At 39.0% G+C, this 19,613-nt stretch overlaps 1 protein-coding gene across 5 annotated transcripts in view; it reads left to right on the top strand.

The window, feature by feature from the left end:
• LOC129775354 (homeobox protein cut) overlaps positions 1-19,613 on the top strand; it is a 372,272-nt gene that overhangs the window by 312,035 nt on the left and 40,624 nt on the right. The window contains exon 1 of one of the 5 annotated variants that reach the window (XM_055780020.1): positions 5,031-5,482. The exons of the other annotated variants lie outside the window; for them this stretch is intronic. Coding sequence (XP_055635995.1) covers positions 5,447-5,482 — 36 coding nt within the window. The 5' untranslated portion in view covers positions 5,031-5,446. Of the gene's footprint in view, positions 1-5,030; positions 5,483-19,613 lie in introns of those variants that run through there. 5 annotated transcript variants of the gene reach the window in all.

Genomic DNA, 19,613 nt, shown 5'->3' with positions numbered 1-19,613 from the left:
TTCTTGAAAGAAAACAATACTCATTACTTTGACCCACCCACCCTTCTAAGTGGTGAGATTGGGTCAACATTCAATTAATCGCAGTTCAGTGAAAAATCGATATGTACTATTAAACTATTTTCTGAAGACTCATGATTAGAGAACATATCTACCTAATCAGAAATGCGCTCTACTCTAACTTACGATAGTTGTTCAACAAAAAATTTGGAAACTTGCTTCTTTGACCCAATCTCACACCCAACGAGGGTATCTTAGAAAATTATAACAATAAGTGTTCCTAAGATTTTGATATTCTATGTAAAAAGAATTGTCAGCTTTCTGAAAATGACCGGAAGAGCTAGGCTCGTGATCTGCAAAAATAAATATATATATTTTTGAAACTTTCGCGTTTTTGAAATATTTTTTTTATCGTTTCATGCCTCAACGATTTGTTATGACATAGCTTACCAAAATATCTTCCATTTGCAGTTAAACGTAGATCGATTACAAATTAAAAGTTGCAAATTTCGAAAAATGAGCCTTTTGGACGATTTTTCAGACCTTCCAAATTTTAAGTTATGCATCATAAGGTCGAAATAAAAAAACGTATCTGAAAAATTCGTTAAAAATGAATATACGAAGTTTGAGCAATCAGAGCTTTTGATGATTTTTCAGGAGGTTTGTTTTTTGATTCATTATTTCTGATACCTAAAGCGTAATTAGTGACAGGTGTCAAAGTTCAAAGTGCTTATTAAATGCATGTAAAATGTTTTTTTTTATCAAAATTCATGCTCTGTGGAAAATTTATTCCGCAAACCTAGAACATTTAATTGTATTCACCAAGGAAGTTGATCTCTGGTCGCGACAACACACAAAATTATTGCAATTCATCTGATTAGTAGTCACACGCAATACAAAAACTGATAAGATTCCAGAAAAATCTAAAATTCTAATCTAAAATTGAAGACGAACGTCTGATCGCCTTGTTTATATACTCTATTAAGTTCTTCTAAAAATGTTGCCATGAATAAGTTTGAACAATATAATCAAATCATATCCTCCAAGAAGTGGGCTTCTAGGGAAGCTCTCAGACGAGGTATATCCGGTAATGTTTATGCAGTCTCGTCATTGTAAGCCAGCACTGGTAATATTTGTAATATATAGAATCAACAAAATCAACGGAAAAATTATCGGCGTCAATGTTTTTTCAGGAGAACTGAAATGGCCCCTTAGTGAAATCATTTTCCTTCGGTTTGAATTTCCCGCATCAAATAAGGCAGGGGTTCTCAAACTATTTTAGACAATAGACCCCTTTTCCAGGATAAAGTGATACCTCACACCCCTGTAGTCAAATTTTTTAAACAGAGATCAATTTCTAGTTTCTGTCTTATTCATACAAAATTTTTACTAATTTAAAGACTTTGCGGTTTGTTAATCTGTTATAAGGTCGTAACAACTATATTGGCACAACCGATTTTTTTTTGTTTGACTTGGAATCTTATTTCAATATTTTGCCTAACCTAGAAGTCCTGTTAAAATTCGTTGAACATGCAACAAATTGATAAATTTTTCACTGTAAGAATTCTATTTAGGATCTACTGTCTAAGTTCATGCAATTTCTTTAATAAAAAAAAATTGTGTATTTGATGATAAATTCAAATTTTATATTTTTCTTTGAAATTATATAGATAAAATAATTTCTTTCGCTGCATTAGAGATGTTGTTTCAATTTTTGTACAATCAAAGGCACAATAAAATGAGCCTACAAGGCAGCGGCAAGCAGTGTTTTTGGGGTCAACGGGCAGGGGCAACTATATTGGCACCCATTTTATCAACTGTTTCAAAAGTTTATTTTTTATCAGAGATAATGTGTTCTTCCTCGTGTAAGGATTATGTTCTCTGAAGTTTCAGTCGATTCCTTGCCTAGTTTCCACTTTTGTCGCTTTTGTGCTTCTCAGTCTTAACATGCTTCAAGAAATCCTTCAATCCTCCAAGACACTTTATGTCTTTACTACATACTTTGTAGAAACCAGCATGCTTATCGGTGCTTTGAGAAAGCCGGCTCAATTTGGCCTCACAATCTCTTTGGTGAAATCAGTGATGCATTTTGAATAGCTGTTTCAGTAAAACTAGCACAAACTACCTTTCCAAACCAACTCAATAAAGTTAAATGTGATTGCAGAATATTTTTTTTAATCTGGAAAAATCTGAACAAAGTGCGGAAAGCCTGGACTACCCACAGCAGGTTCTGAATATCTAGATGCTTTACCAAAATCTGGAAGATTCAAGACAAATATGGAAGTCTGGCAGCATCATTATCTCATCAAAACTCAACAAAGTAAATAGATGTAAATTCATATAAATATTCATTTAATTGTAAACATGTTAATACAAAATACTCACAAATACTTCAGTAGGCAATAAATTTTTGAAAAAAAATTTAAAAAAACTGTGTTTTGTGATGAACCTGGTGCCTTTCTGTATATTTCTACTAATGTAATCTCTTGTGTTAAATAAGTAAATGAGTGTATTCATGTTTCAACAAATTCAGAACGCAAATGCCAAATGCTCTTGCCAAATTTTTAATTTTATACGAACTTATGCGCGCTCACCTATTCGTTGAGTTTTTGAAAAGTATAACAATAATACTTTCCACTAGAAATAAAGTTGGATCACGTAACATAACGTATACTGTATCTTGGAAGTTTCAAATAAGAACTTGTGTTAATTAATGGGGGTCAATTCTCAGACCTCGTCAACCCTCAAAATAAATTTTCGCTCATGTCGACCCCTGAGAAACCAATATCGCCTACTTTGAGAACCGCTGCAATAAGGCTTGGAACTGCAATCCATCTTTATTCTTTTCAGGTTCCCCGTTCCTACATGAAAACCACCTTAGATCGATTTCTCCTACTTTCACAAGTGTTGATACCTATCCGCTGAAAGCTTCTCCAGGTGTTTAATAGGCTTGAGAAGAAATTTTCTATCAAATCTAATTATGAATATACAGGGAAACTTCGATATAACGTACCCTCGATATAACGTCACTCGATATAACGTACATTTTACCTCGATACAACGTACACATTTCCAAAGTGTAAAGGAAAAATTTTTTCAATATTTTTTTTTCTGATAGAACAATGAATTATCTGTATTGTGATGCTACAACAAGTTTTGTACCTTCAATCGATCCCGAAATACAGCTGGTTTTGTAATTCCGGATTCTAAATGAATCAAGCTTTAATCAACAATACGAAGGGAAACATCATGTAAAAGGCTGGCTTCATCTTCTAATTGAAGTTATTCACTAACTTTACTAAAACAGCAACACAATAATGTATTATAGACTACGTTTGTGAGTACTTTATTATGCTTCGATATAACGTACAATTCGATACAACGTACAATTTTGAAAGTGAAATGTACGTTATATCGAAGTTTACCTGTAATGGTTTATTTCCGAAACAGTTCCAAAATTTATACTGTCACAGTTTGTAGTGAATTCATAATCAAACAAAATGCTATTATTTTGTGAAAACGTATGCGTGGCGCCATCTATTAGAGAAAATCTTATATTTCTAAACTGAAAGAGAATGCGCTTCAATTTGAAAACATCAGGTTCTATGCAATGTACAAAAAGTTCACGCTAATGGCAAAACTTCGCGTGCGCTCTGGAACCGAACCGGAAACGATATCGCGTCAAATTGGCTGGCTTTCGTCAGCGCGGCGCGGCGGTGTGGATTAGCGCAACGACATTGATTAAGGAAAAATTTACTGCAGCTCTGTTGTTATGGCCCCCGAACCATGGCGTCACGTACCGAGCGGACGCCATGGCTCATTTTTTACGAGTGCACTTCTCGGTAGATAAAGTGCTCCACACTCTGAATAATTGTTTTTCAAATGATAAATTTTATGGAGTCGAGTTTTTGCTCATCCTCTGCCGAGATATAGCTAATATGATGATTTTGTCGAGTTTGTGTTTGTGAGTATGTTTGTCACCGCTAATCAACTGACGCCATAAGAGATCTTTATTAATTTATATCCCCCTCGAGTCGCAAGAGCCGCAAGAAGCTTCGAAGTAAAAACAGCCAATGAGAAGCTCCTCTAAGTGGCTTGAAATGTTTTAATATCGCGCTCTCGAAGTTGACTTTGATTTATCCGAGTTATTACATAAAACCGAACTTCGGTGTTGCGTCGAGTACATAAACCTTGAACCCCGATTCTCGGGAACACCGAGAATTTCGAGGAAGACACCATATCTGCTGTCCGAAAAACCCGAACCGTGGGGATCTGCTTTAACGATCTTGATTTCCTAGAACATGAGTCGCCACCGCTGCTGAACTCCATTTTATTCCGGTCGCCGTTTTTTCACGTTTTATTGCTTTCTCTCGATTCTTGTGATTCGTCTCGATCCTGGTCAGGTTCGGTTTTTTTTACGATCTATCGGAGGCTAGAGCAGCAGCAGCCACAAGAGACTTCCACCGAGAGTAGAAAAAAAGGGACGAACTCAAATCATCCACCACCACCACTGTCAGCTCTCTCTCTCTCTCTGTCTCTGTCACCTATCGGTGTGTGTTGTTCTTTCCACTCCCATTCTTCCCGTTCCATAGTCGTTTTGTTCGAACTGATCTCTAAGCAGATCTATCTAAAGCTGCGGCGCGGTCTCGGGAGAGTGAGTGGCGTAGCGCTCAATCACCACACCACTCACCACCACCAGCCACCCAACCAACACCATCGAGCGAGCGGTTTAGAGATCCCTCTTGTCTCTGTCGCTACAAATCATCATCCTATTTGGGTTCGATCGCTCTCACCCTCTCCCTCTCGCACTCTGATTCATAATTCGTTCGACCCTCCCGGCAGGGGCGAAGTGTGCGTGTGCGTCCGCGCACCAGCACCACCTTCCTTCCGTCGCTCGTTTGTACACTCGTAAAGTGAGTGCGCACACACACGCGGTGTGGTGCGGTGTCAGAAGTAGAAGAGCAACGACAGCAGCAGAAGGCAGAAACGGAGGGTTCTGACGCACTGAAGATAAACACCGCTCCTCAGTTACGATAGTGGTTGCGTCTAATGCGATCACGCTTCTAGAAGAGCAGTGCTGGTTGCGCTCTGCTCGTTGCCCTGAAGAAAAAAAAATATACTCAAACCGACCCGACCCGACCGGCTAACTAGATGTCTTCCCCGCTCGGTGACGAAGGCGAAGAAGTGCAAAGAAGCAAAAGAACAACAACAACAAGTGCAACCGTGAATCGTGGTGAGCCGCGAGCGAACCGACCGTGTTTCGATAAGTGTGTGATTCGTCGCGATTTCGTCGTCGGTTTCGTCGATCTTTTGAACAATAGTGTTTCGCAAGTGCAATTTTGACTGTTGTCGTTGTTGTCGTTGTTGTTGTGTTGCGTTCGGTAACATCCGAACTGAAGTGGGGCGGATCCACAACATACCGACCGACCAACGAACAGTGTGTGTGTGTATGTGCGGACGACGGGATCAGAAATTTACCATGGAGGTACGGTTCCTGGAAAAACTGCAAGAATGAGACACATGCAGGCCGAGTGCTTGTTTAAGAAAATAATTTATGTTACTTTAAAACTGCACATAAATCAATTACCCTTCCAACGCAGTCCACGAGAGAGTGTGTTTGCAGTGGCGGCAGCGCGAGCGTTTGTGTGTGGAGAGTTACGCTGAATTATGCTGCACTTGATGCGAATTTGTTTCCGCCCGGCCCGCTCCACCTGCTCCACCAACATGTTTGGTGGGCTCCCGCCTTCCGATTCCGATTTTTTTTTTCGCTTCCCCCGTTCCTTCCACAGTGTGGAAACAGGCACAGGAGGAAAGAAAAAACAATATCAAGATTTTCTCAACTCGTATTTATAACGAAAACGCAGCCCGGCGAACGATCATCATCAAGAAAATGCATACAATAATTCATTTTCCAGTGGTTTTTTTTTTCTCTTTCTTATTTTGTTTATTGCAACTGCAAATAGTGGTGAGCAAACGGGGCGGGGGGACAGACACACTGTCGTTACGCATTTTCCGCTCCGCCCGGTTTGAGTTTTCTGATTTTTCCAGCCTTCGAAGGCAACTGCATGCTGCCGCGCGAACCCCTTTCGGGTTTCGCTTAAATGAGGCAACTTAATTTTTTTTTCTGTGTTTTTCTTCAAAGTTGTGTAGTAGATCGGTTTTTGTCATTATTATTGGATTTATACGCTGCTGCTGCTGCCACTGTCTCCACTGCTCTCTTTTGCCCAAAGTGCACGCAAGAAGTATGGGCACTGAATTTGGTTCGGTGCAATAATTTATGACATCCGGTTGGATGTTTTTTTTCTCTTCTTCTTCGGTGTGTGTATATCTTCTCGTCGTTCGTCATTTATCTATATTCAGTGCGCCGCGCCGCGCGGTCTTCGGGGTTCAATTTTTCATTTGAATGCTACTTTTCATTATTCTGGAAGAGAAAGGGTTTTTCGTATCATTAGTGGAAAATTTGAATGCCTCGGTGGGATGTGATGGGAAGGGATCGAGTGTTGTTTTTTTCTGCTCTGTGTGTTTTGTTTGTGAGAACGGTATTCGGTGTGGGTCTTTTGTGGAAGATTTGATCGATGAAAATATGAATCTCTGGCAGCGTTATGTGACATTATGAACCGTGGAAGAGTGTGACGAGAGAAGATTGAATAAACGGTTATGTTAGACTCAGAAGAAATAAAAAAGTGCACACTGCAGTGATGGAAAGAAAACAAGAACGATCGAACAGTGTTTCCTTCGAACCTGAGAACCGGAAGGCTCGAATGGGAGGGGATTTAGTGCAGTGTGAGTACTTACGCCCGAAGACATTTGTCAATGTCCCAAGTGAAGAATATAATTAGAGAATGCGATGAATAAGTGACTCTGGGAATAAGTAAACAGAATGCGGCCCGGTGAACCGGTTGCCAGTTTAAATTGCGGACTGCCAAGACCAAGTGCCAACTGTGTGTATGTGTCTCTGTGAACAAATAATCTGATTCAGTGCATCGAATTGATGACATTCAGTTTAGCTCAGCCTTTTCATATTGAATGAAATCGATTGGTTTGTTTGTTTTTTTTTTCATCTAGACCGTTTCACGCAGAATTGACAAAGTTAGTTGAGATTTGAATTATGTGCTCGCGCATTGCAGAAATATTGAGGAATATTTCCCAATTATGTTTGTTGTTGGATAGTGTGTAACATTGAAAATTACTTGTCGAGAGACAAGTTTTTTTTCCAACCGAGAAAGGAGTTCTCAAACCTCAAAGACATTACTTCTGTCTCCGCTTGTTCACAACAGTGATAGACTTGTTGTATTCATTAATAAATGAATAAACACGATTTAAAAAAAAAATCAGATTTTGTGATTTAATTTTGTTTGCTCCAATTAATTGAGTTTTTGACGATTTCAAAAGTGAAAATAAGTGTAAAATTAAAATGGTACTTTTGTACAGGTTATTCCACGTGAGGCTGAATTGAGTTCAATTTAAGATGCATTTTTTCGTGGAAAAAATATTTTGGAAAAATATTTCCAGTAGTAAATTTAAAAAAAAAATTAAAAATCCGGAGTTTGGGAAGATAACCAAGAATAAATCCAGGACCATCATTAACACACACAGGACTCAAATTAAAATTGTTATTCTCGATTGGTATTTCTGTTTCAAAAATAAACTGTGGAAATTGAAGCAGAATTTCGCATAAAAATATTTCTTCTATTTTGTTGAGCAGAAAAAAACCACATAAAAACTGTGCCAAATCATCTGGCTGTGACCTTCCCACTCATCGGCTGAATTCGGCATTCATCGGCTGAATTCAAACGTTTCACTGACATTATAATCCAATGTTTGGTGGAAGTACCTGCCAAGTTTTATTGAAAACGGAACGGCAAAGTCTCGTGTAGTGGTGTGTATTTTCAAGGAACAGAAAGAGGGTGGAAAATGTGAAAAATATTGTCTCGCAAAAAATCGATTACGTTATCAGTGTTGCACAAAATATTTTTTTTCTGTAACAGAACTAAAAGAGTTGTGACTTGGAGCTCAAAAATGTTCTACATAATTTCACATCTACATAATTTTTCACAAATAATTGATATGGTATAATATGCACTGAAAAATATGTTTGTTCTTTTCAAAGTAGAGAGACAGTTGACAGGCAAAGAGAAGCGAAAAAGGAACCAGCAAAACATTCATAAAATAAATGAACCAAGCAGAAAGATTAAAAAATGCCATCTTTAAAATTTTCAAAATCGCTCCCACCGTTTTCAAGCTGTTTTTTTTTGTGGCGACAGTAAAAAACTAGCCGAAAAGCAGTTTTAGTGCGACGATTTTCTTCTGTAAGCGCGTAAAAAACCGCTTCTGTCTCGTTTACGGTAAATTCATAGTTCTGCACTCATGAATATCCGGCCCGAGTAAAATTGTAGCTTGAAGTCATTTTATATCAAAAACTATTGTAATTGCAAAAAAAAATTTTTTTTGTTCGGGGAAAAAATTTTTAGGAACCAGAAAAACTCTCAACACATAATTTTTGGATTAGAACAAATTAGAAAATTTCAAGTAATGATGGTGACGCAGAGTACAGTATTTTAAAAATCGATCAAAATCACGGTCTCTCAGTGGTGATACATTTCCATGGACACTTATTGCACGATGAGAAGAAAGGATTGCCCGATTAGTTCTGCACTTATAAATATCCGGCCCGATTAAAATTAGAGCTTAAAGTCATTTTATATTAAAAAACTATTGTTATTGCAAAAAAAAAGATTTTTTGTTCGGGGGAAATGTTTTAGGTAGCAGAAAAATTGTCAACACAGAAATTTTGGATCAGAACAAATTATAAAAATTCAAGTAATGATGGTGACATAGAGCACAGTATTTGAAAAATCGCAAAAAAAACACAGTGGTGATACATTTTCATGGACACTTATTGCACGATGATAAGAAAACATTGGCTGACAATATTTATGTGATTTTCTTCTATCTTTTCCATGAATTCAGAATATTTTTTCCGATGATAAATTTTTTGAATAGCACACAGTGTTTTCAAGTTTTTTTTGTGCTGACAAAAAAAACAATTTTATTGAGACTTTTTTATGAAATAAAACATCTTCTGCCATGTTTATGGTAACTTCATGATTCAGCGCTCAATATATATTATATTATTTATTTATATTAAAAGTTATCACCATCGAAAATGTTTTGTTTTTGTTGAAACAAGAAATCGTTCACCGAATCATCTTTGAGGTCAGAACAAGTTTTAAATATAAGCGATTTTGGCAATGTTATACACAGTGTTCTGAATATTGATTAGATTAATGATCTCTCGGTGGAGACATTTTTTGCGTCATGAGAAGATACTATCGACAATATTCATGCTATTTTATTCTAGCGTTTGTTCAATTCAGAAAATTCAAATTCAATTCTAATTAGAACAGAAGCCACACCTATTAGTCTGACTATCGATTAGCTTCTTAAACCGACTCAGAACATGAATAATTTTGCTGTACATCTAATAACTTTTTGAGGTAATTTTTCTATTTCATATCCATTAATGTGGAGAAATGTGGATTTCTACAAAAAAAGGTCTAGGGTGTTATACAATATAGCGTCTTTATGTGTCCAGTTCAAATGCAATCATTTGACATTGTTTTCCATTTTTATTCGTTCTTTTCTTTTCCTCCTGCAAAATTAAATTTTTTTTTTCCTCTCCATATTTAAGATAGGACTGGTTCATATGCTTTAAAAAACTTTTTTCAACCTGGCAATTAGCGATCCCTTTTTAATTTAAAATTTAGTTTTTAATTTTTAATTTTAATTTCTTATTAAAAGAAAGTAGGCATACAAGATTTTACATTATTTTTCTTTCTAGTTGGTATTAAGTTTTCACTCACGAAGCTCACGAAATTAACAAAAAAACATCGAAAAAATATATTCCAATTTTGAAAAAAAAACTGCCGTTTTTAATGAAAAGTTTGACTGTTTTCAAGCATTAAAAATTGTAGATTTTTCCCAAACTCATTGCTAGTTAATTAGCTTGACTATAAAGCTGCACTTCGCTCCTAGGGGCGCAATTATTTCGCAATGAAATGTGTCGAAGCCAAAATTATCCTTTTTTGTTTGTTTTTTTTTTATTATCCACCAAAACATAGATATGTTTTCTGTTCAAATTAATGAGCCGAATCGTCTTGGCTGTTGTCACCTTTATCTCATTCGCTTAAATATGTCTTGGGGAATAAAAAAAAACTAGGAATTGTTCTTATTAGTCTTACACATTTTTTGCCAAAAAACATCTTAAATTTCCCAAAAACAAGATTTATCAAAAAGGATCAGATCAAAGTCTGACTGACTGATTCTTCGGCTAATTTGGCGTTGAATTGCTTTTCTTCGATTGTATTAAGTCCTGTTTTTTGAACTACAAGTCGGTAAAATATGCACCTGGAAGTGGAAGTTATTTTTTTACCGAAAAAAAACTCAGTGGGCTGAAATATCCATGATCTACCGAATTCAATTATGCGTTTATTGAAAAAAAAAATCTTTGAGCTGCATTTTTGATCGTATGACCTAAATAGAAGTAAAAAAAACATAGTTGAATTTATTTTGTTGCAAAAAAAAATTGAGTATAATATCATTATTTTTTGGTTTCAATATCTATTTTTTCAGTTCTAAGAACTTCACATTTAAATAGTAATAGTATTAGATGTTCTTGCTCCTTGGAATGGACCCAGCATTCCCGGAGGAATTTCACCTTTTCAATTCGGAAATACTCGTTCAAAACCCAGGGCCCTCAATTGATCATCTCTGTGTGTCATTATAGATTAACTACGTCTACGCAACAATCATCAGTGATGAAGATCGATTGATGGTCGGAATACTGGTCTCTCTCCGTCCACGCACACTCTGCTAATTACAATAAAATGCATCGAACTATTTGTGCTTTGTAGTATTTGTGTACCTCTCACGCTAAAGTTCACGAGTTCAATTCTCACTCCCGACATTCTTCCGAAATGGAAGGTAAAAGTGACGAATCAGCCAAAAGTGTTGGCAGTCACTATAATACAGAAAAAAAAAGTGAAAAACATCTTCATTGTTATCTAGTTTTGATATCTGCTGTCCAATTTTCAACCTATTACCAGCAAATAAAAGGTATTTTAGTGATTTTTTTCCTTTGGCCGACATCCTTAAATTTTTTGTTTGTTTTTGAAGTGTAGAGGCCAAATATGCCCTAGCTGTTATGTCATTTTTCGGAAAGACTTTTTGACGTAATATATGAAAAATTTAGAAAGACATCTTTTTGGTTTTTTTTTTTTTGATGATTTTTTATATTTTCTGATCGCGAAGCATACACTCTTTTTTTAAACTTGTAGTTTTGGAAACACTTTATCGATTTTCGATCATTTTACAACATATGACATACAACATGTGTTCTTTCATATTGAACATACCAACACTTAAGACAAATCTTTTTTCACCATAGCCGGTGAAACGACTGCACTTTATGTTTCCTGATTGAATGATGAAGTATAGATATTAGGTAGAAAATTCAAAAATAATATGATTAAAATTCAATACATTGTCGATGCCCATTCTCAATTCAAAAATTCATAACCGGTCATAACTCTCATTGCCAAATCACCATACAATAATGAGCCTTCCGCATTTCAAGTAGCCGCTGATTCACGCTGGCTCAATACACTGCTGCTCTCTTTCCATGCTCAAATAATCGCGTAAAAAATAGTGTAATTTAGATTAAATCATGTAAAAAAAGATATTGTTATTTCAAAAATTTACAGTTTGTTTTGTTAACTGACCGGAAGACGTTATTTTGGATTCCAAAATGACCAGAGATCAATATTCAACTTCCGATGGTCGATGGACCATGAAAAAAAATATCGATGTTATGGGGTCTCTTGCCCAGTTCTGACTGATTTTTGGTTCGTTCCAGTCATCCGGAAATCGCCATTTTGGATTCCAAACTGACCTCAGAGCTCAATAATCGTCATCTAAGCGATTGCAAAAATAATCATATTGCCGCCTAGTTTCATGCAAAATACTTCTCATATAACATTTTGATTTTGAAAAAAACCGCGCAGAAAATAATCGTGTAAAAAATTACGTCGCTTAAAAAAGGATCCAGTGTATTGATAAAACATGACCCAGATAGACTTAAATGAATCAATCAAAAATGGCTCCGATTAAAGTGGAAGCCCCAAGTAGAAAACATCATTTTCATTTCTTAGTTTCGAAAATGACAAGCTGAGTTCGAAACCCAAACTTTTATATGATTTTTGGAAGCGTTTTATTCAACATGTCAAAAACTCAGCAAGGTGTGTATTTTTGTTATTGAGATACATTTTTTTCACAGCTTACCAAAAATCGCACAAAGAGTTTTTAGTCTCGACACCTCAAAAATTTTGACAGCATTTTTTTCAAAATTTTTGTCTAAAAGCGAACATTTAGTATGCAGATCGCAAATTGCTAGAAATTCTAGGGAGTTCGTTCAAATACCTTTTCTTTTGCCGTAAAAAGATCCCAAATTTGTCATGCGTTTCAAAAGTTGTATACCCTTTTCACAATTTCTAATTTGAGTTTATTCGTCGGAGTCCTAAAAATGGGTCGACGAGAATCGAAGCTAAAGTTCTACCATGGGAACCACACAGTCAGTTGTGTAGTTATGTGGCGTTTTTTTCCTATTTTTTTATTTAAAAAAAATCAAATTCAAATTTTCTATGTTCTTCTATAGAGTTTATAGAGTAATATTGTTAAAATAACACCTGCGAGTTCTTTTTTTTATCCCATTCATTTATTTATTAGGCTCATTAGCATTTTAGCTGTAACAGAGCCGGGTTTTAATCGTGTACTATGTACATGTTTATGGTTCTATAAATTGTAAATTACACAGTAGTCATTTAAGCGTTAGGTTTTTTGTTCCATTACATTATGGAAAATTACACTGTAGTAGCCATTTAGGCGTAAGGGTACTCTTTCGGTTCTTCCATTGTTCAGCAGACCGGACATGCGCAGACAGTTGGTATTGATCATTGTTGGGTTATTAATAGAACAGCAGCCCGATGTTTCTTGCAGAGCAGAGCAGTTGTATGGATGAATCGATCTTTGTTCCACCGTGGATCGACAACACAAAGATGGTCAATTGAGGGCCCTGAGTGTGAACTCACGATCGATCGTTCGGTAAGCGAACGCGTAACCAAGTGGCTACGAAGACCCCCTGTCCTGCGAGTTCTTGTCGATACACAAAATTCAGATCTTACCATTCTTCGTTAACTCATTGACAAGATTTACGCTATTTAGCAGATGCACCTCCGTAAAGGGTCAGTGAATTGATACCAATATGTCCCGATAAAAAGGTGCTTCATTTGATCAGAAGCCAAAAAAAAGTATTTCATTTACAATAAAAACTAACGTGTTCAATCGAACATTTGTGCTCGCGTTGTTTTAGCTCCAGAACAAACGAAAAAAAGGTTTGATTTGTTATTCCCATGAACTGTGAACTGTGATGCATCCAAGCAGCAGCAGCAGCAGCAATTCCAAGCATTTCGGAAAAGGGGTTTCGAATTTACATAAATGTATTTTCCCACCATGGAGCGAGAGAGAGACAGAGAGATGTGTACCAATTCAGCTGGATGATAATCTCCATACCGTTGTATGGATGATGACGAGGACGGTTGTAACTGTTCATCACATCATGATGCTGCTGCTGATGATGAGGAGGGCAACAACAATACCAAACCGTACAGCACAAATGAGACACAGTCAGTGGGACAGACTCTGTGTACTCTCTGTGCTGATGCTGCTGCCGCTGCTACTCATAAATTATATGTGTAATAATATATAACAAGTTATCGAAATAAGGAAACGATCAATTTAGTATTCAATTCCATGTTCCAACGCTCGGAGATGAATGGTAAACGTGCACACATACACACACATGCAGGGATGGAGTCAAAGAGCTCATCTGATATGTGAGTATGTGCGCGGGAAGGGGGGTGGAATGGCACCACAGTTGCATATATTTCATAAATTGGTTTAGTAATTCATTTCAATTCGCCTCCGCTGCAGTCACGGCGGCGCTCACTTTGCAGCTCCGGTAGCAACCGTCTTGATCGGTAACTTGCCCCGAAACCCATGCAGCCCAGCAGCCCTACCAAACCCTGCCAAGAGTATTGAAATTCAAATTCTATAGCCCCGGAATCCAAACACACACACACACACACACATAGTACTGGCGAGGCGGCAATTGGAGTATTATTCATCATTCAATTAATATTCAATTTTATTGTGTGTGCTATCTTACCCAACAAAAAGCCAAGAAAGCTTGACGACGTCGACGAGGTCTTCCGTTTTGGTGTTCGATTTTCGGAAAGCAACAGCAACAGAATCATGTGGAGATGATAGAAGTTCTGCTCCCGAAATTGGAAACTGTGCCCTCGCTTTGCCGCACGCATCTCAAGCGGAAGTATTTCCTGGCTTTCAATAAATTTTCGAAAGTGGGATAAAGTGGGTTGGGGTGCGGGAGTGAGAAATTACACACATTCCCAATCTTATCTGCGGCAGAAGTGAGCCGTTCGTTCGAAATGTGTGCCCCGAGTCGAAGTGTTTGAGTCACTTAATAATTCTATTAATAAATTATAACAGATACATCACATACTCTTGAATTAATTTATTGAATTCGATTGAATGGCTGATGAAAAGGGTTGTCTGGCGCTTGTGAACTCTGGTGGAAATGACTAATCTCAAGTGTGGAGCAAGGGCAGAGCGACTCGAGCGGCTGAGGTGTTGAAGATGAGTTGGGAGCGATGAAATTTTATGAATGTTTAATGAATGCGTTACGCAGACGACTTCTGGTAGTCTGATTGAAAGTTTGTTGCAGATTAGGTTGAGGGCACGATTGGGCGCAACAATCGTTCCAACGCGAAACGCCATTCATCGCCAATTAAAATTCATATTTATGCTTGAGTAGTCACTCGAGTGATGAAGGCTCCTGAAGTGCGTCACCTGGAAAAGCTAACCCGTACCGCGCCACAAAGCAGCGATGAACCTTATCTGACTCGGGAAGCGAAAAAACTGTCTGAAAATTATTAAAATCGAATTCAGCAGCACTCACACTCGCGGTTGCGAACGCTCAGAACCGTCAGTAGCTTCGGAAGAAGACGAAGCAACTTTCCACCCCTAATTGCATTAATTAACTCACATTGTGTCGCTTTTTTCAATCTGCCTCGAAGATATTTTTGCACCTTACCCTTTTCCGGAGAGAAGAATCATTCATTCCGCATTCGTAAAATTTCTCCTCCCCCCAACTATCGAACGACCCGCCGGCAGATGGAATCCTGTCCCCCTCCCCCCTGCCAGCCAACCAACTATCATCTGCTTCCTGCTCTGAATATTTTTAATCAAAATTCCGAAAAATGTGTATTCCCAAAATCAACTTTGATTATGACGTCTCGAAAAGGAAGGGCCCTTCCCAGCGCTTCCGATTCCTTCGGAAGGGCAGCGAAGGATTGGTCCGATAGAGCAGTACTTGCAATGCTCCTGCCACTTTTTCCGGCGGCGGCGAGATGACGAGATCCGACGCAACCGAATAGTAGAGTGACATTTTTCCCTCCCAGAAAAGAGAGCAACCAAGGATAACCAAGCATTCTTCATCCCGTCACCACCCACGCGTACCACTCTCCGTTATTCTGCCCTCACTTGATGCTTTTGGCTGACTTTTAATATTTATTTTACTATTAAATATTATAAATCGGGTAGTCGCTTGATAGTTGGGTTTCGGGTTCCGTTTCTCTGTCCGGCATCGAACATGCGACATTTTGACAGAGTCCCATCGTTTCTCGATGGGTGAAAAACTATCCACCCAGTGGAGCGATGGAAATGTTGGTTGAATGATAAATTTAATCTTTGATGGACTTTCGGGACGCCGACAAGCACGGAAAAATTAACAGTGTTGACAGAATCGTTCAATTTTGACGCCCCTGTTCGGGAAATCCAATCGAAAGGAATCGATTTCCTCCGCGCACCTTCTAATTAAGTTAAAAGTCAATTCTCCCTTCCCCACCCGATGTCGCATCGCTGGCGACTGATTATCAATCGTCCGAAACCGATTCGCTCCCACCCCACTCGGCGGCCAAACCAATCCCAATTCCGATACGGCCCGTTAAAATCTAGTCGTCCTGAATTTGAATATTAATTGAAAAACGATAAAACTGGGTCTTCTTTTTTTTTTGGCGTGCCTTGCCTTCGTTTTCCCCCGCCGCCACCACCGCGCGCCTCGTTGACGCAATTTCAACGCTCCACTGCTCTAATTAAACAATTAAAGACACTTAATATCATTATTATTGTTTCGCCTCCGGGAAGGTGGCGGCGGCGCGGCGCCTTATCGGCTCTGTCTCGGGAAGGATCCTTCGCCCGAGTGCTCGGAATCGATGGGCTGTACTTTGGGTGGGTTTTTTTCTGCCTCTGTTCGCTCTATTCCACCTCAAATGGAGGGTGTTGGCTTTCTTGGGTTTTTTTTTTCGCTGCTGCCTTCCGGTTTGGGGGGAAAATTTGATCGGTTCCGGACGCTGAAGGACTGCTGAAAAGCGAAGGCCATAAACACTAATTCGCTGGAATCATGCACACCGTTTTCCGATGTAATCGTCATTACATCGGTGTGACGGATGTGTCCTGGCCTTCTCCTCCCGGTCCAGCGGGTGACTTAATTGAATGATCTGCTTTTTCTCGTGGAGAGAGACGGGGAGGTGTCTCTTAGCAGAGCGAATTAATTGAATAGCTTTGATGGTGAATTAAGTAACCAATTTTTCCTTCGTTTAAACTGGAGGAAACGTGCAAAGCTGTGGGGAGGGAGGAGGGCGAAAAGGGAAGATCTCAATGACAGGCTTGAGCGATTTTTTAAATCGGCTAAAAACGAAAGCCAAAGCGTGATGTGAGATCAGAGGAAATTTATATCCTATGGACTCTGGCACTTCTTCTGTCGTGTTTGGCTTTTCCGAAGGGACGTCGATGGTCGTCCTTCGAAGCGTGACCAGAGCAACTTTATATCCTCTCGAATTCGTACTTCGATGAGAGAAGAAGAAGGAAAAAAATCCATCCACAAGGGCAGTCCAATTTTGCAAGATAATGATTATTGGATTAGAGATTATTATCGAAAGTGGGGGTGGGCAGTGGGGACACACTTCAGACACTTCATTGCAGGTTCCGATTCGAGCGCGACCCAAACGCGCGACTGTATTTTAATGGGAAATTAACGGAATAAGAGCGGAGATTTTCCACCGATTAGGGTACTTGCATGTCGCGGCCGGGGGGTGGAGGTTAATTAAATTCAGCCGCACAAATTTATGGCGGAGATTTTTTCGCTCATTTGCTTCAGTTGATTTTTATGACAATTTTCTCATTTGAGTGAAAGTCTGGACGCAATGGGGCATATCGAGAGGACGATTCGAAACGTGGCCAGGAAAAGTTTCCCTCAGAAATCACCCTGGTGATGGCCCCACTTGTACGAATTCTCTGCACACAACCAAAAGACCAATTCCCAACCCTTCCCAAAGCTCCTGGAAAGGGGAAAAACTAAAAATTGAAATCCATGGAAAATATTATTTCATGTTCCCTCTCCTCCTCCCGGTGAGTAGTTCGTAAAGCAAAGCTATCGTTCGAATGCAAGGGTTGAAAATTCGAAGCACACGGAGCGAAAAAGATAAGCAACCGTAAAAGTCATCTCTCACTATCAGTTTCCCGGACGCTGGCCGCCAGGATACAAACGGTTACATTTATTATCGGTTAAAAATTGTTTCTGACTTTTGTATAAATTACAGCCGAAGGATTCGTCCGAACCAGAGTCAAAAACCGGTTTCCGGTCCTAATTGAGGGGTCCCATTTTTCCCAAATTTACTCTAATTTGATTATGATTTATAGTTGGGCAAGGAACAGCGCGCCCGCTCGTATGCAAACCCTGCACACAGAACGCTACAAATGTTTTTCTTTTCCTCTCTGTCTCATTCCAGGTACGTATCGCTGCTGAAATGCCAACTGTGATCCACCCCTCGAAAAGGGATAATTTTCATACCACTTACCGAGGGACGAGGATAATGCCGACGACGACGGCGACGACAAGACAACAAGAAAAATCGCTATTATCTATTTTCATTCGCCGATGTCTATAAATCCATTACGGAAATGCATTTCAATAATGAGTACTCTTCTTCCCGGCAAGAGAAAAGGATAACCACAAAGAGTGGCAGCAGCAGCAGCAGCATTTTCGCTAATGGAAACACAGACTTGTGCTCGTGGGAGGAGGAAAGGCAATTTTTCACCGATCTTGATATGACACAATGACGGATCTAAGATATTATCTGCAGGCGCTCGCCCCCCCTCCCGGCGTCGGACGCCGGGGTTGCATGCACATCATGGGGGCGCGCGGGGAAAACCACACCATTCACGTGGGCATAAATTTATCCGTTTTTATGATGTTACTTTGCGATGCAAAAACATCCCGCGCATACTTTACGCTCGCCAGAAAAAAAAGGGTTTTTACTTTACACATGTACCATGGAGACAAAAAAAATGGTCCGGCTGTCATTGGCCCTGCCAGGGGCAGGGGCACTCCTATTCTAATGATTATTACTTATATATTTCCAACTTGTACCCCACAGTGTGTTTTTTGTGTGTTTAATCCACGTATCGTGTCTCATCCTTTCCCGGCGGGTCCTTTCACACCGTCCAAAACACGACCATCGCTGCGGATGGCGGAACGAAAAAAAAAGGATGGGCTCCCCAGCGTTTGACGGATTCGATCAAATCGACGGCTGCCGAGTACTTAACGCTCGGTTTTTGTTTCTTGAAATCTCGGACCCGAGAACTCCTTCCACCGGAGCATTGTGTCCATCGGTCGTAAAAAAGCGATTTCCAGTGGCGTGAAACGTTGCTCGCTGCTGTCGAAACCGTTCTTCGCTCGTTCGGGATCGGATTCAACGCGGCGCTGTGTTTGGATAATGCTCTCATCCTATCCGGGAAATAGACAGAGAGGGAGAGAGACAGCATGAAATATAACATAAAGGGAGAAAGATATGAGATTGTAACATAAATTTCATGTTTTTTCCCAAATCGACGCCGGTTCTAGGTAGCCATGACTTTTGTCCACGACTAGAGATGTCAATTTTTTCAAATTATTAATTCCGCAACTAATCGAATATTTTACAGCTGTTTGTTAATCGACACGATTAACCGCTGCAAATTAATAAAAAGAGTGAGTTTGAACGACATAATCATTAAAGTTCTGGACCTAGGCACGCGGAGTCAATCAAGTTTATTTTTCAAGTAATTTTGCTTTAGAATTTTTTTTTATTGCGCTTTTTTTCTCCGTGCAATCATTTTTCACTATCTGTCAACTTTGTTCCGATCAAAGGAACGAACTTGTTCATGACTGGACTTTTGTTAATTCACCTTTGAACCAGAATTTCACCAAAGAAAGGCGGTGTGATTCAAAATGCATTGCTCAGTGAGAGGCTACCCAATGACGAATTATGAATATGTTTGTCCTGATGTTTCAGTTCAAAATTCCGTAGATAATCCTTATGCTTTCGTTTCAATTGATTCCCAGTGCTTAATGAGTCGTCTTAATTCGTCTTAAAGATCGTACA

The sequence above is a fragment of the Toxorhynchites rutilus genome, chromosome 3, assembly GCF_029784135.1.
Source record: "Toxorhynchites rutilus septentrionalis strain SRP chromosome 3, ASM2978413v1, whole genome shotgun sequence".
NCBI lineage: Eukaryota > Metazoa > Arthropoda > Insecta > Diptera > Culicidae > Toxorhynchites > Toxorhynchites rutilus.
Note: the sequence above shows the minus strand (reverse complement) of the source record. Positions and strands in the feature narration are given on the sequence as shown.